General features: G+C 51.2%; 1 protein-coding gene across 1 annotated transcript in view; it reads left to right on the top strand.

Moving 5' to 3' along the window:
- Window positions 1–4,597: 4,597 nt before the first annotated feature.
- The window catches only part of LOC140000978 (olfactory receptor 14A16-like), a 29,817-nt gene continuing 18,596 nt past the window's right edge, over window positions 4,598–15,818 (top strand). Inside the window, exon 1 of the mRNA XM_072032097.1 lies at window positions 4,598–5,102. Coding sequence (XP_071888198.1) covers window positions 4,598–5,102 — 505 coding nt within the window. The remainder of the gene's footprint in view (window positions 5,103–15,818) is intronic.

The raw sequence follows: 15,818 nt of genomic DNA, 5'->3' as shown, positions 1-15,818 counted from the left end.
CCCTGCAACCCATGTGTCCCATGGAGGAGCAGATCCTGATGCTGCAGCCTGTGGAGGAGCCCACAGTGGAGTAGGTGAATATGGCCTAGAGGAGGCTGCAGCCCATAGAGTGCTATCGCTGAAGAAAACTCCAAATCTTGGGACCCCAAACAACCACTCAAAAAATATTTACTTCCCCTTTTTCTCTTTGAAGAGGGAGAGAGTGAATGGTGGTGGAGAAGGTCACCTGTGTATCAGGGTAAATCCACCATAGTACGGGCACGGGAAGGGTTCAGCACCAGAGCTGTGACCATCCAGAGATGGCATCTCAGCATCTAGGACATGCTCTGCCAGCCTGGCTGCACAGAAGAGAAGGAGCAGAGGTTCCCCTGAAAGAGATCAGTACAAGGGGAAGGTTTGATTTCCAACAGAGGCATTTCTGGCAAATTCCTGAGAGGCCTGTGGGAGCTGCAGGCCACAAAAGTGTCTGGGACACTGGACGTCCTTCCTCCCAGAGATCCCAGATCCCAAAGAGGCACAAGTTCCAAGGGAAAACTTGCCCTGGATTGTCCCCATCACAAGGAAGCTGAGCCATGCCCAGAGAAGCCCTAGGGATAAGGGCATCCCTAGCATCAGCACCCAGGAATCTTGACTGCCACATTGTCCCCTGAGCCCAGAGGGGAACTTAGGAAATGCTCTTGTAGTAGCCAACAGCCCTGTTCAGCCTCCCCGCAAAGCCCAGGACTTGCAGCTTTGAACAGCTGACAGCCACAGGGCCAGCCCTTGGGAAGGGTCTCCTGACACCCTCACCTTTGGAGGAGAGCTGCAGGAGCACCTGGAACATGGAAATCATGTCAGAAGTGATGGTCACCGTCCAGCAGCCCTCCATCTCACTTGCTGCTGGCCCTCAGCTCAGGACAAGGGATGCGCGCCCTGGCTCCTCAACCACAGCTCCTCTGCAAGGTGCCCCTGCTCCTCCGCCCGTCAGTGAGGGTTGCCCAGTGCAAGCTTTCTGCCTGCTGCCCCCACTCCTGGCCACAGAAGGACAGCGCTGGGGAGCACCCAAGCAGTGCCCAGCAGGGACCAGGCCTTGCAGGGAAGTGCTGGCACTGCCGCTGCTCCAGTGATGATATCCCAGTGATGCAGGGCTTCCCCCTATGACATCAGACCGTGTCATTAGAAGGCCTGTGAGGTCAGTAGCAAGGAGACATATTTTCCGGCATTTCTTGACAAATCCACCAGGAACATCTCCAAATGGTGGCAAAGCCCACGGAATAAAGGAAGTGGAGCACTGGAGTAGTCCCTGCTGTGTTCTTGAACTAAGATACCTCTGCTTTTGGGAGCTCTCCCAGGAAGGTAGGGTTTGAGTCTTTTCCTGGGGATGGGCTTTTTTCAAACGATGGGAGCGAAGGCGCCTGGGATGCATTATATGTGTTAGGATGCATTAGGATGTGTTATATGGAGGGAATTGCAGCACATTCCTGGGCCTTTCTCCCCTCATGTCCCACAAGGCTCTGTGCTCTGAGAAGGCCTCAGCACCCTCGCCCAGGACATCCCCGCTGCCATGCCACAGGCAGAGGTGGCACACGAGGGAATGGCAAACTTACCTTCAGCACCTCATGGTAAGGGAGAGGGGTAGTGCAGCACTGCAGAGGAAGGGAGAACAGCTTGGGACAGATGCAGTGCACTCCTTAATGCTGACACAGCTTCCTTTCAGTGGGGATCCAGCTCCTCCTGCCTGTGCCCCAGGCCGAGGGCATTGGGGCACATCTGGGCTGCAGCACCTCAGCTGTGGCACAAGGGCCAAACTCAGACTTGTCCCAGATCTTTTGCTCAAGAGCCTGGGCATGCAAAGGCTTTCCATCACAGCAGATATGCTGCCGTGGATGGCAGATGGGCACAAAAGGATGAATTCAGGGGTCCCAAGGAGGGCAAGCCCTGGTGTTCCTGAGGCCAGAAGGAATCAGGCCTGGGCTGTGCTGCCCTGACAGCAGAGGGCATTTGTGGTGTTGGTGCAGCCCTGAGGGCCAGTGCTGGAGCTGTGACCGACCTCCAGGCACGAGAATGGGCTGCTGACAATGTCTTTGGATATGGGTATCCTGTGATCCAGGGACACAGAAAAAATCACTGTGTCTGGATAGTACCATCAGAGTGATTAACGGGTGGGGATGAGAAGCAGCAGCAGTGTTTGCAAGCTGAATGACAAAAAAAGGAAACTCTGGTGTGATGTGCCTCATATCTGTGCACTGCCTGCCTCTACCCGATAGAAGTGGGACAGACCTTGGCTCTCTGGGAAGCAGTCACTTGCTCATAAGCACCAGGTCTACCAGAGATGCCCTCAGGGGTGCCCTCTAAGTACCAGCTATAAATGGCCAGAGCTGTCCTGTGGGTCTTGTGCTGCCCATGTCAGCTGCATGCTCCAGTGATGCTGGGCAGCGTTGGCATCTCAGGTAGCACTGCAGGCCTGGAAGTGGCTTTAAATGGAGCGGCTGCCCCGAATTTCATTAGGCAATGTAGGGATGTCCATGAGACAAGTGCCGTTACAGTCCCTGGAGATGGAGGGAAAACCAGATGGAGAAGAGGGAGAGAGAGACTCAGCTCTCCCTGTGGCACAGTTCTCCATTGGGTCAGGTGGATGCCTCTACAGGCTGCCCTGAGCCTACTGAGGAGGGACAGGTTTAGTTGTCCTAAATGGGTGCATTTTCTGTCATTTCAGCTGGCCAAAGGCATCCCCCACCAGCCTCCAAGGGGATATCCCCAGGTGCTGCCCTGTCCCTCATAGTACCTCCATGAGAGCTTGCAGATGCCTGCATGTACCTCTGCCCCCTGACATGTCACCAGGTGTTTGCAGCCCCCTGATTTCCTCCATCTCCATTTATGATCCTGGAGATGAGACAAGGAGCTAACCTGCAGGTGCCCATGTGGTGCACACCTGAAGTGAGGGCAGGCGAATCCCAGTTCCTGTGTGCCTTGGGCAGGCATGGGTGTGAGCTGAGTGCCCTCCTAGCAACAGGATTAAAATCCAGCATGAGATGTCTTAACGGATTCTGCTGCCTAACTTTTTGGAGAAATGTACTTGTTGTCAAGAAGTGTGCGTGCCCAGCTGAAGGAGAGAGCCTCAGGGGTTCCTTCAGGCTGTTTCACAGCAGGTTCCCCTGCAGCCCCAGGGCCATGTGCAGGGATCCTGGTGGGGGGCAGAGCAAGGGAGGCCTTGGGCTGGGCCTCTGCTGCTGAGCTGGGCCGGGCTCCTGGGCCCAAGGGGAGCTCCTGGCAAGCGGGCAGCACTGCAGAGAGACAGCTCTGCCCAGGAGCAGCTCCTCTGCACAGCGCAGCAGGCCTGGGGGCACTGCCTGCAGAGACACAGTGCTTAAAGGCAGGCAGAAGTGGCAGCATGCCCAGAGCTCCCTGCGGGAGAAGACTTCCCAGCCCTGCACCCGGTAAGTCTCTGGCTGGAGGGCAATGCAGCCGCAGTTCGTGGAGGCAGGAGAAGCCGGGGGTGCAGGCAGGGGTGTCCAGGGCTGTGGTGCAGAGCAGGGTCCCTGCTGTGCCCCAGGGGCTGTGTGCCGGGGCAGGGCCTCTGCCGCCTGCCAGGCTCAGCACTCAGCCTGCCCGGGGAGCTGCCCAGGGCACTGCGGGGAGAAGCTGCGGGTGGAAGGAGCCCCCCCGGCAGGGCAGGGTCCTGCTGCTGGTGGGAGGCTGCTGCCTGGGGCAGCCTGCTCACAGCTCCACAGCACAACCAGGGCGTATCCAAGGGGGCTTCGCAAAAACACAGAGAAGGTGGGGAATTCCTGCTTCAGGCTTAGGTTTCCAGACTCTCTGCTTTCAATTTTCTCTTCTTCGGCTCACTGGGAATAGAAATAGAGGTTATTATTTCAGAGTAGAGGTTGTGACACCTAAGCCTTCACAAGAGGCTTAAGAGGACCATAACCAGTCCCTTTCCTGCCTACAGAATTGATCTCCATCCATAATTTAAGGGGAACTTGGTCATGAGCTCTGGATTCCCTTGTGCTGGGGGAGAATTCAGATATCTTTGTACTAGATTTGTCAAGGCAGTGTTCAAGGTAGGGGCTACTTCCAGGATAAGAGCTCTCCTGAGTATCAGTTAACATTTTCATGCCCTGCTGGGGAGCCATGCGGTTAGTAATGAAATTATAGTGTTTGTGTCAGAGACTGAGGCTCCAAGAACATTCCTCTGTAAAAGACATACAGCTCAGTGATGCACTTTACAAAGACCTTTTAGATACCTCAGCCTACAGCCAGCAACAACATCAATTTTGTTGTTTCTTGAGGGATTATTTGACCTACTCCTCCAGATCTGCAATGAGAAGGATGTCCCTGGACAGTGGGCATCTGAGGTTGCACCCAGTTCATTTATGCCCCAGTGCCCAAGGGCTCTGCTCACAGACTCCTGCTGACAGACCGAGCCTTAGCCAACAGAGCTCAGTCAGAGTTCTGGCCAAGGAGCACTACAAATTTCTTCCAGAATCGAGCAGGAGGTAGTATGTCTTTGATGTTGTGTGGACGGCACTTCCTACAAGATATGCAATAGGTGTCGTACATGTTTGACTTTTCACTTGTAATTCCTTCCATGAACAGGACCCATGTCCAGAGGCATCAGATGTCCAACAGCAGCTCCATCACCGAGTTCCTCCTCCTGCCATTTGCAGACACACGCGAGCTGCAGCTCCTGCACTTCGCGCTCTTCCTGGGCATCTACCTGGCTGCCCTCCTGGGCAACGGCCTCAGTCTCACCGCCATAGCCTGCGACCACCACCTCCACACCCCCATGTACTTCTTCCTCCTCAACCTCGCCCTCCTCGACCTGGGCTGCATCTCCACCACTGTCCCCGAAGCCATGGCCAATTCCCTCTGGGACACCAGGGACATTTCCTATGATGGGTGTGTTGCACAGGTCTTTCTCTTTCTATTTTTCATCTCAGCAGAATATTCTCTTCTCACTGTCATGTCCTACGACCGCTACATTGCCATCTGCAAGCCCCTGCACTACGGGACCCTCCTGGGCAGCAGAGCTTGTGCCCAGATAGCAGCAGCTGCCTGGGGCAGTGGCTTTCTCAATGCTGTCCTGCACACTGCCAATACATTTTCTCTGCCCCTCTGCCAAGGCAATGCTGTGGACCAATTCTTCTGTGAAATCCCACAGATCTTCAAACTGTCCTGCTCAGATTTCTATCTCCGGGAAGTTGGGGTGTTTGCCAGCAGTTTTGTCCTTGCTCTAGGATGTTTTGTTTTCATTATCCTGTCTTACTTTAAAATCTTCACTATTGTGTTGCAGATGCCCTCTGAGCAGGGACAGCACAAAGCCTTTTCCACGTGCCTCCCTCACTTGGCCGTGGTCTTTATGGTTATCAGCACCAGTATGTTTTCCTACCTGAAGCCCTCCTCCATCTCCTCTCCATCTCTGGATCTGCTGGTGGCAGTTCTGTACTCAGTGATTCCTCCAGCAGTGAACCCCCTCATCTATAGCATGAGGAACCAGGAACTCAAATATGCCCTCAGGAAACTGATTCAATGGGTTCACAGTCAGGAGCAGGAAGATGCCCATGTTTCCTGACAGGTTTTTCCTTCTTTTACCCCAGGGAAGGTCTGTGCATTTTTTCTTTCAAAGTCTGATGATCATGTTAATACACAAATGTATTTATCCACCCCTCATCTCCAAAGGCATGAACCTGCTGTGCCTGCTAACCCAAAGGCCTTGTGTACAGTTGTCATCAAGGTGTTATTTCTGTCTTCCTGAGGAGCATCTCTAATAAAAGGGTGTCTCCTCACTGCAGAAACAGAAGGCTGGGCTCTTTTTCCTTATGAAAGCAGGAATTAGCTTCAGGAATTGCAGTCTCCATTGTCTTGGCTGTGCTTCATTTTCTATAGGTTCAGGGGTGGGGGTCACAGGGAGGTGTGTTGCAGAATGAGGACTGGACTCTTGTGCATTGTGGGTGTTTCCTACTTTGACCATCTTAGCCAGTACAAAGTAACTCCAGAACCTTGGGCATCACGGTCCCCTCTCTCTGTGGAGCAGCACTCAGGGTCCTGTGAGGAGCACTTGGAGGAGGCCAGGAGCACCAGGCCTGATCAGAGGAGGAATGGGGAGGGATCAGACAGGAGCTGACCTGGGTTGGAAATTTTCTGATAGACAAAAATGTGGATACTCTATTAGCTTGGGAAACTGTTGACCATCACTGTGCACATGGGACCCTCAGCCCAAGATCCCAATTGGCTTGTTGTTGCATGAACAGATAGGAGAAGCTTTCACAGGAGCCTTAGTCCAAGATCACACAATTTCACAGAATGCTTGAGGTATCAGTCATTTTATCATAGAACGTTTTCAAGTTGTTCAAGCATGACTTCCCTTTGGTGAGTCCAGCTTACTACTGCCAATGACTTTCATGTCCTTTCTTTGCCTGTAAATGGTTGACAGGATGAGCTGCTCTGTTATCTTCATAGGGAAGAAGGTGAGGCTGACCAGCCTATAAGTCTCATTGGTCCTTCTTCTTGCCCTTGAAAAAATAGAAAGAACAACACTATTTAAGCTGCTGTAAGAATGTTAACTCAATCCCAGCCACACCTAATAGAGTTAGGCTTGAAGAAGGCAGAAAGAAATTTATAATGGTTTTAAGGAGAAAATAAATCACCATGAATGTGAATTAACACTTGGTCAGGAGAAAGTACTGACCAATCCGATCTCTTAGTTAAGTTATCTCTGCTCAGAGCAGACCATGGTGCGAGAGAGCTCCAGAGGTTCTTTGTGACCCTAAGTCTTGTCAGGGGAAGGGGCTGGACAGTGGAGGCAGGGGTAATGGGCACTTCTGTGTGTTGTGACGTTGCTGGCTTTTGTAATCCCTGTTTGGCCCTGTCCTCAGCACTACCCAGTGACCATGTTCATCCTCAAAATGCAGCTCTGATCCATGGGCTGCAGGACTCAACGAGGATGAGGGTACCACAGAAAATTTCTCAGAAACACTGTTGGGCATTACAGAATCACAAAATAATGAGGGTTGGAAGAGGCCTATGGAGACTGTCTAGTTCAAGCACTTCCCACTCAAGCATGGCCAGCTGGAGCAGGTTGGCCAGGACAGGGTCCAGCAGTGTTTAGAACATCCCCAAGGATGGAAGCTGCAGTATCTCTCTGGGCAATGTTCGTCAGTCACCTACAGTAAAGAGAAGTTTTCTTAGGGTCAGTTAGTGGCCATTGCCTCTTGTCCTGCTGCTCAGCTGCCCTGAGAACATCCTGGTTCCCTTATCCTGTCCTTTTGTCAGACATGTATATACATTGACAAGAACACCCTCGGAACGGTCTCTTCTCCAAGCTGAATAGTACCAGCTCTCTCAACCCATGTCCTTCTTGTACTTTGAAGCCCAGCAACAGACATAGGACTGCAAAAATGGCATTACCAGTGCTGAGCAGAGTGGAAGGACCGCCTCCTTTGTCCTGCTGGCAATGCTCTGTCTAATGCAGTCCAGGAGGCTGTTGGCCACCCTTGACACAAGGGCAGCCTGCTGGCTCATGGTCAGCTTGCTGTCTACCAGTACCCCAAGGTCCTTGTCTCTTCATCAGTCCCTCCCCAGCCTGTACAGGTGCAGGACTTATTTCTCACTATGGGAAGGACTTCCTTTTCTCTTTGTTAAAATTCCTGAGGTTCCGGTTCCCAAGCATGCTGAGGTCTATCTGGATGGAAGAATACCCTTCTTCTCTATCAACCACCTCTCCCGGTTTTGTGTCCTCAGCAACCTGCTGAGGGTGCCCTATGCCCCATTGACCATGCTCTCTATTGAATTATGGAATCATTTACGTTCATGAGGACATACACACTCACTGCTACACACACTCTGGTCTTTCCCTGCATCTCATGTATTTCACCGTCCCCCTGCAATAAAGGGACATCATTCCAGGAGGTTCATGCATCCTCCAGGATTGTGGATGTTTCATGTGTCCATCCAAGTGTGGGGAGTGACAGAGGGGAAGAGAGCAAGGTCAACTCACAGGGTACAGCTGAGCACACATGCCCCAGCACTGGGCATTCCCCACCTCCTAGGCCAAGGCACAAATGCCAAAAAGAAACATCATCATCTCTGATTTTGTAAGGGCCTTCAGCACTGCCATGTTGACATAACATATGTCTTTCTCCTTCACTCACAGACATGAATTCTTTCCAATTTCAAACATTTTCTACTCTATAGAAGATATCTTGAGCTTGCTGGATCTTCCTGGTGCTTGTTACAGTCTTCTGGGTTCCCTCCAGAGCTCACAGTGAGGCTTCCTGTCTGCAGCAGGGCCTGTATGAAAAGCTTTGATGAAATGTTTGTCTTTTTGTCATTCTGCTGTGCAGAAAGAGGAGTCACAGAAAAGCACTTCTTCCTGGCAAAAATTCTCTCTTGAGAAGGTGACCCAGCCTTTTCCACATTAGAGAGGGAAACCAGCACTGCCCATGCCACTTGGGCACATAAGGGCGCAACTTCTGCAAGATCACTTCTTATTGGCTGCTTTTTTCTTTTGCTTTTGCTCTGCTCCCGATCATTTGATTTTGCTGTGGTTGGACCAGATGGTCTTGGAGGTCTTTTGCAACTTTAATGATCCTATGATTCTGTAATGTGCTGAGGATAACCTGAGTGAGCACTAATGTCTTCAGTCTGTGTCCATACCTCATGCCATAGGGTATCTCAAACAAGTACCCAGAAGGGCAATGCACCACAGGGCTGAGATGCCTCCCAGGCTCTAGGAGAGGCAGAAGGAGCCAGAGAGACACCACAACCATTGCAATGCCCTGCCTTTGGGTGTGCAAGGGAAGGACTTGTGTCTCTGAATACTGTTCTGTGTACGAGAAGTGCAGAAGGCCAGCTCAAATGTGGACGCCTCACAAAACCCTGATGCTTCCATGTATGATGCCATGAACAATCCCCACCATCCCCATGAGATCCATCTCACCTGCCCTGCACAGGTTCATTGCAAATGCCCCTGTCTGTTGCATCACCCTCCCCTGCCTTTTTGGACTGTGTCAGGAAATGTGCCAGAGGGACCAGAGAGCTTTCTTGAAACTTGGAATGACATCAAACCTTTCTTCTGGAAGAAGACAGAGGAGGGTGGGGAGAATTCAGGCTGGTCAACCTCACCTCAGTCCCTCAGAAGGTGATGGACCAAGCTACAGCCACCTCCAGGCACTTGGACAAAAACGGGATTGCTGAACCCATAGGTGAGGGGAAAGAAAGGGATGCTGTCTACGTGCACTTTAGAAAGGCTTTTGACATTGTCTTCCAGAGACTTCTTCTAGCCTGGTTGGTGCTATGTGGACTTAACAAATGGATGAGGTTGTGGGTGGGAAGCATGCTGGACAATCAGGTCCAGGTGTCATCTGTGGTGCAAAGTTCTCCTGTCAGACAGTTCCTAGCAGTATCCCTCAGTGATCAGCACTTGGGCCAACACTGTTGAATGTCTTTATTAAATCTTGGAATTAGGAGAGAGCAGAGGTAGAGATACATGTACATCATGTGTTACTATGAACACAGTAGATCCTCTGAAGAGTGTATATTTGAAGCAGTTTGTGATACATGGCGTAGTAATTTGTGTCAATTAGATGACTGAGACAATGCTGGCAAGACTGTGGCAAGGCTGGAGAAAGTTTATGGCTTAGCTTGTACTCATGACACTTGCAGCTGGAAAAGCTGACCAGAGGACAGCGGGGGAAGATAATGATGGATGAAGTAACAACTTTCGCGGAGCCAGTTCAACACCAACTCAAGTGGTGCACATGTGCATTTGTAGTCGTGCTTATACAACACCAAGGAGGAGCATGGCGGCCATTGTGACATGTGTTGGCCCCACGTGTCAGAACAGCTACCGGATAGGAGGGGATAAAATGAGTAGTCCACCAGAGGAGAGAGATGTGATGCACTATCAAGGACAACGTTGCCTCAATGGGGACAACCGTTCAAGCAGTGTGCCTACTGACTCCTTCCTCTAGTACATCATTGACTGGGGAAACCACCATGCTCATCGGTACCAGTGTCATCGCCCTGGGGTCTGTATGTATGCAAATAGCTCATAATAAAGCTTGCTTAGTTTATACATATATATATATATATAAATGTAATTATATATATACATATAGTCTGCTCTTTGCTAAACTGAACCAATCAGCTTCAGCCCCTGGAATCTAACTACAACAGAGCTTGATAGACCCCATGAAAGAAGAGGCCTTGGGTGTGGGTTTTCAAGTCCCTTCTGCCCGATTATACAGTGTAACAGCAACAGGCACACAGCTTGGTCACATCTCTCTGAGAAGCTGGAAGGCCAGCAGCAGGTATGTGGATTGGAAGATGCTGGTAAGGTTTCATCTGTCTGATCAGCTCACAGTGTACCAGAAGGCTGATGGGTTAGGACACCTGCTTGAAGGGCGATTTGGGGGCAGGGATAGGACAGTGCAGGACAGCCTGCAGTGGAGAATACCAAGAGCACTGACAAGGCTGCAAGGCCCCAACAGCACCAAGGTCTTTGTCCCCCTGGCTATGGCAGTTGTCTCTGCTACTGAGGCTCATGAGGACACATGCTGTGCTCATGACACTGGGGTCTTGTGGCCTCCTTGCAACCCAGTGGGGAGGCCAGCAGGTGTCATAGCGTTGTCCTTAACACAGCATCACACACCCCCCATCCTACTGCCCCAGGAAGAGCCCTGAGCCATGGGTGAGGAACAGGACCTCCCTGCCCAGGGGCTGGGGGCCAGGGCTTGGCCTTTCTGCTTCACCAAACAAACCAAGGCCTTTACTCAGCAGCAGAGTCTCCTGCCCAGTGCCTTTGCCTACCTGCAATCATGGCCTCCAATTGTCTGCTCTAACAAGTCCATGGGGAGGCTTTGTCAGTAATGACCCTCACTGGGGCCCATTAATGCTCCTAGACACTTCAAAGTTTCCTTCTGACTTTTACTTCTCCTGCAGTTACATCATTCTCCTCTCACTACCTGAAGTTTATGGACTCAGCACCAAATGCACCATGGGGCTCATTACAATTCAGCCATTTTCATCCAGTCTTCCAGACTTGTACAGTTAATTAGTGAGATTTCAAGAATGCAGTTTAAAGAGAAAGTATTCAATGACCAGATTTCTAAGAGCATTTTCCTTATTTAAGATTATTTTCCATTAGTTTAGAGTTTTCAGAAGAACTGATAGCATCATTCTCTAGTTGTCATAGATCCAAAGTGTCTCCTAAAGAGGTCTGTATGGGTGGAAAAGCAGTCCCTTGCAGTCCTAGACTGTATGGACAACCTTGCTGCTCAGCTCTCCATCCCCACCACTTCTCTCATCAGCCACCTGGGACTTGCATCACTTTTCCTTACACCAGACTTCTACACTGTATTCTGCAGGTTGTTGTTACAGCTCCTTTGCACACATTCCCACCTCTGTTCCTCATTCAACTGGCTGCACACTGACACAGTTTTTGTTGTTGGTTTTGTTGTTAACATCTAACACCAACCAAGGTAACAAACAAACCCCACAGTCCTCAACAGTAAGCCAAATCCAAGTTGCCTCCAATGAGGTGCACCTTCCAAGGGTTGGCTATACAAGAAAAGATTGACATAGGTTAGAAATGACGAATAGAAGTGCAATTACACAGTTGGGCCTCACAAGGACAGAGTAGAGGGGGACAATCACCTCCCTCCACCTGCTGGCTGCTCATCTCTTGATACAGCCCAGGACACAGTTGGACTTCTGGCCCACAAGCACACACTGCCAACTCACATCAAGCTTTTCATCTAACAGAACCCCCAAGTCCTTCTCTGCAGGGCTACTCTCAATGAGTTCTTCTCCCAGCCTGTACTCATGCCCAGGATTGCCTCGGCCCAGGTGCAGCACCTTGCACTTAGATGTGTTGAATCTCATTAGGTTCACATGGGCCCACTTCTCAAGTGTGTCCAAGTCCCTTTGGATGTCATCCCTTCCTTCTGTCATATCAACAGCACCACTCAGTTTGGTGTCATCTGCAAATTTGCTGAGGGTGCACTCGGTCCTACTGTCTATGTCATAGATAAAGATACTGAACAGTACTGGTCCCAGGACAGACCCCTGAGGACACCACTCATCACCAGCCTGCACTCGGACATAGAGCCATTGACCACCACTCTCTGGGTGCAAGTTTAAGCCAATTCCTTATCCACTGAACGGTGCACCCATCAAATCCATACCTCTCCGATTTGGAGAGCAGGATGTCATGTGCGATCACGTCAAAGGCCTTGCAGAAGTCCAGGAAGATGACATCGATCGATCTTCCTTTTTCAACTGATGCAATCACTCCATAGTAGAAAGCCACCAGATTGGTCAGGCACGATTTACCCTTGATGAAAATGTGCTGGCTCTCTTGGATCACCTCTTTGTCTTGCATGTATCTTGACATTGCTTCAAGGAGGATCTTTTCCATGGCATGTTACTCTCTCCTGCATGTTAGAGGAAACCAGAGTGAAAATGTTTCATGAAATGCTTCAGATGGCTAAAGTTGTTCCAACCATAACTGTATTATTTGCCTTTCTTGGTGGGAATATTCACATCTTTCTGTATGCATAGAAATATATATTTGTATAGCTCCATCTGTAACTACAGATATATGTGCAAGTAAATGGAAAAGTATATACACAGTTACTGCATACATATAGATAAGTGGGAGACTCACAGGCAAGTGGATGGGATTCTAGAATTTTATATCGCCCAAACTATCAGGAAACCAACCCAGCAGTGCTGGGAGCTGGGGAAAGGGGACACGTGGAGGAAAGTCCCAGTGACACAGCTGGGAGGTGGGTTGTGATGCCATTCCTACTGCAGTGACCTGACTGCCTGGTGGCAGGCAGGCAGACACGGCGATGTCATCGAGTGCATCACAAACCCCACGGGACACAGGCGGCAGCTCTGACAGGGGACAGCTCTGTCGAGCCACCATGGCTGGGCTGCTGCTGCTGAGGTCACCTCCTCACAACACTGCGATGGGCCAGGAGCAGGCAGGCCTCAGGAGGCCATCAGGAGCAGCAGCTGTGGAAGTTGAAGGCTGATGCCTGTGCCCTGGGGAGGGCTGCCCTGCAGTGATGCCAGCTGGACACAGGGTGGGAGCCTATGGGAAAAGGCACAAGAAAGTGCTGGATGTGACAAAGCACAGTGGGAGAAAGGAGCAGAGTACAGGCAGGGCTGTGAGGGACAGCAGTATCTCACGTGCCCTTGGTGGGCAGAGATGTGAGCTATGGACAAACGGCAAAGAGAGATGGAGGGGAGCAGTGGAGACCAGAGGTCTGGTCCTTGCTCTAGAGACTCCAGATACCCTGTACTTGATCACATCTCTCTGTCCTGCCTTCTTCCAGTTGCAGTTGCTCTGGGAGTGCTCAGCCATACCCGCCTGCGTGTGCACATCCATGTGTGTTTAAAAGATTGTGTCTTTGTGTACACATGGCTGGATATTCCTGCAGACACCAACTCTAGGTGAGCTTTGCCTTTCCTAAAAGCATATGTCCACCACAAAGGTAAGATAAGTAAGTTTCTTTTTTGGAGCCTGTCCTTGCTGTCACCCCCTGGCAGATCCTTCATGGCCCATCTCAGTGCCCTATCCCTGCAGCGGCCCAGCCCCACTGCCACACACGGTCCCACAGCCGTGCTGCCAAGGCAACACACATGGCAGTGCACATTCAGGGTTGGGTCAAGTCCTGCTATTACAATCCCAATGGCACACTTGGGGTCCCCTCCTGCCATGGCCCTCCTGCGTTTGCATCCCCCTCCAGCCCCCAGCTGTGGGAGTGTGGCCATGGGGGTCGACAAGCCCCATGGTTGGTGATAACATTGGACTCTTAATGATGAGTCCATCAGGAATGTAAAGAGTTTAGAGGGAACAAAGAAGGGTGATTCAGGAGACCCCTTGTTGTCTGGGGTTGCTTGTTCTCCAGCCGTTAAGGCATGGAAGTTGCTGGGTGTTTTCTGTTGCAGGGCAAAGTTGTTGACCAATGAATAGTTAGTGGAAAAGTACTGCTGGGGGGCGAATGGTATAAGAAGGGAGCCTGTCCTCGATAAGGGATAATGAAGTTATGTCCTCAATATGAGAGATGAAGTTAGGCCCTCAGTAAGAAAGAGCTGAAGTTATGTCATCAATAAAGATGTAGCAGTTACAGATCCTAAAAGAACCCTGGTGTCCGTGTGGTCATTATGCCACACCCGGCCCCTGCCCTGACCCATCCACATCCCACGGGAGCCTCTGCAGACAGCCCTGCTCCAAGTCTTCAGGGCTCTGGGCCAGGACAGAGGCCAGCAGGGCTGGCTGTTCCCCTGACACAGGCCCTGAGCCTGGCACAAGGATGGAGATGGCCTGGCAGCCAAATGCACCCCTAAACCTGGGGGGAGCGGCCAGTGCTGGACATGGATGACAAGAGATGCTGCAGGTGACGAAAGCCCTGGGCCACCTCCCTGCTCTGTCTGTGCCTGATGGGCACAGCCCGGCCTCCTCCCTCCTGCACCAGCCTGTCTTCCATCCCTGCCACACGACCCAAAGCCAGCAGTGGGTGTCCTCCCCTTGCGTGGCTGCACATCCCAGCTCAACACAGATGTTTCTCTCTGCTGGGCAGCTTCCAGCCTGGCCCAGCTGGCCCCCAGCTCTCCCAGCTCCCTGTCCTCTGTCCACCTCCCAGGCTGGCCTGGCCCCACGGCAGTGCTCACTGCAGGCTGCTGCAGGGCTTTGGGCATTGCCACCACAGCCCCAGTTTCCATTCACTCCTGATCTGATGAGAATGGGTCTCAGACCAAGATTTGTTTGGTTTAAATACACAGAGAGCCTGTTTCATTGTTTAGAGAAACCATGGATCACACAGATGGGAATACTTAGATACAAGGGAATGGAGAAGGGCATTTCTGTGTAGGCAACATTATCACAAAGCCAGAAAGGAAAATCAAACAAATGAACAAGCAAACTCCATATGGAAAGTTCCTGGGGAGGAATAACCCCAAGTAGCAGAACAGGCTGGGGGGGTGACCTGCTGGAGAGCAGCTCTGCAGAGAGGCACCTGAGAGTCCTGGGGGACAGCAGGCTGAGCACGAGCCAGCAGTGTGCCCTTGTGGCCAAGAAGGCCAACAGGATCCTGGGGTGCATTCGGAAGAGTGTTGCCAGCAGGCCAAGGGAGGTGATCCTCCCCCTCTACTCAGTCGCGGTGAGGCCACACCTGCAGTCCCGTGTCCAGGTCTGGGCTCCCCAGGACAAGAGGGATATGGAACTACTGGAGAGAGTCCAGGGGAGGGCTACTAGGCTGATTAGAGGACTGGAGCATTAGATTAATGGGCCTGTTTAGGAGAGGAGAAGACTGAGGGGAGACCTCATCCATGTGTATAAATATCTGAGGGGGGGTGTCAGGAGGATGGAACCAGATTCTTCTCAGTTGTACCCAGTGACAGGACAAGAGGCAATGGGCACAAACTGAAGCACAGGAGGTTCCAACTGTATATGAAGAAGCACTTCTTTACTGTGAGAGTGACAGTTTCACAGAGAGGTGGTGGAGTCTTCCTCTCTGGAGATATTCAAAACTCACCTGGATGCCATCCTGTGCAATGCGTTCTCGGTGATCCTGTTTGGCAGGGGGGTTGGACTAGATGATCTTCAGAGGTCCCTCTAACCTTGGCCATTCCAAGATTCTGTGAAACCTAAAGAAAACAGGGAGACAGGTAGCCTTGAGATATCAGAAGCAAAGGAGATAAGGGATGGAAGATAAAAAACAAAAAGGAGAAAAACAACTGCAGGAAGATTCCAGACTGACCTTTTGCTCATTAAGTGTCACTAATATATTAAAAATCACACCAGTAAAAATGGTAATGTATGCTAATGT

Source organism: Anas platyrhynchos, chromosome 36 (assembly GCF_047663525.1).
Source record: "Anas platyrhynchos isolate ZD024472 breed Pekin duck chromosome 36, IASCAAS_PekinDuck_T2T, whole genome shotgun sequence".
Lineage (NCBI taxonomy): Eukaryota > Metazoa > Chordata > Aves > Anseriformes > Anatidae > Anas > Anas platyrhynchos.
The sequence above is the reverse complement of the archived record's forward strand: the minus strand, read 5'-3'. Positions and strand labels throughout refer to the sequence as shown.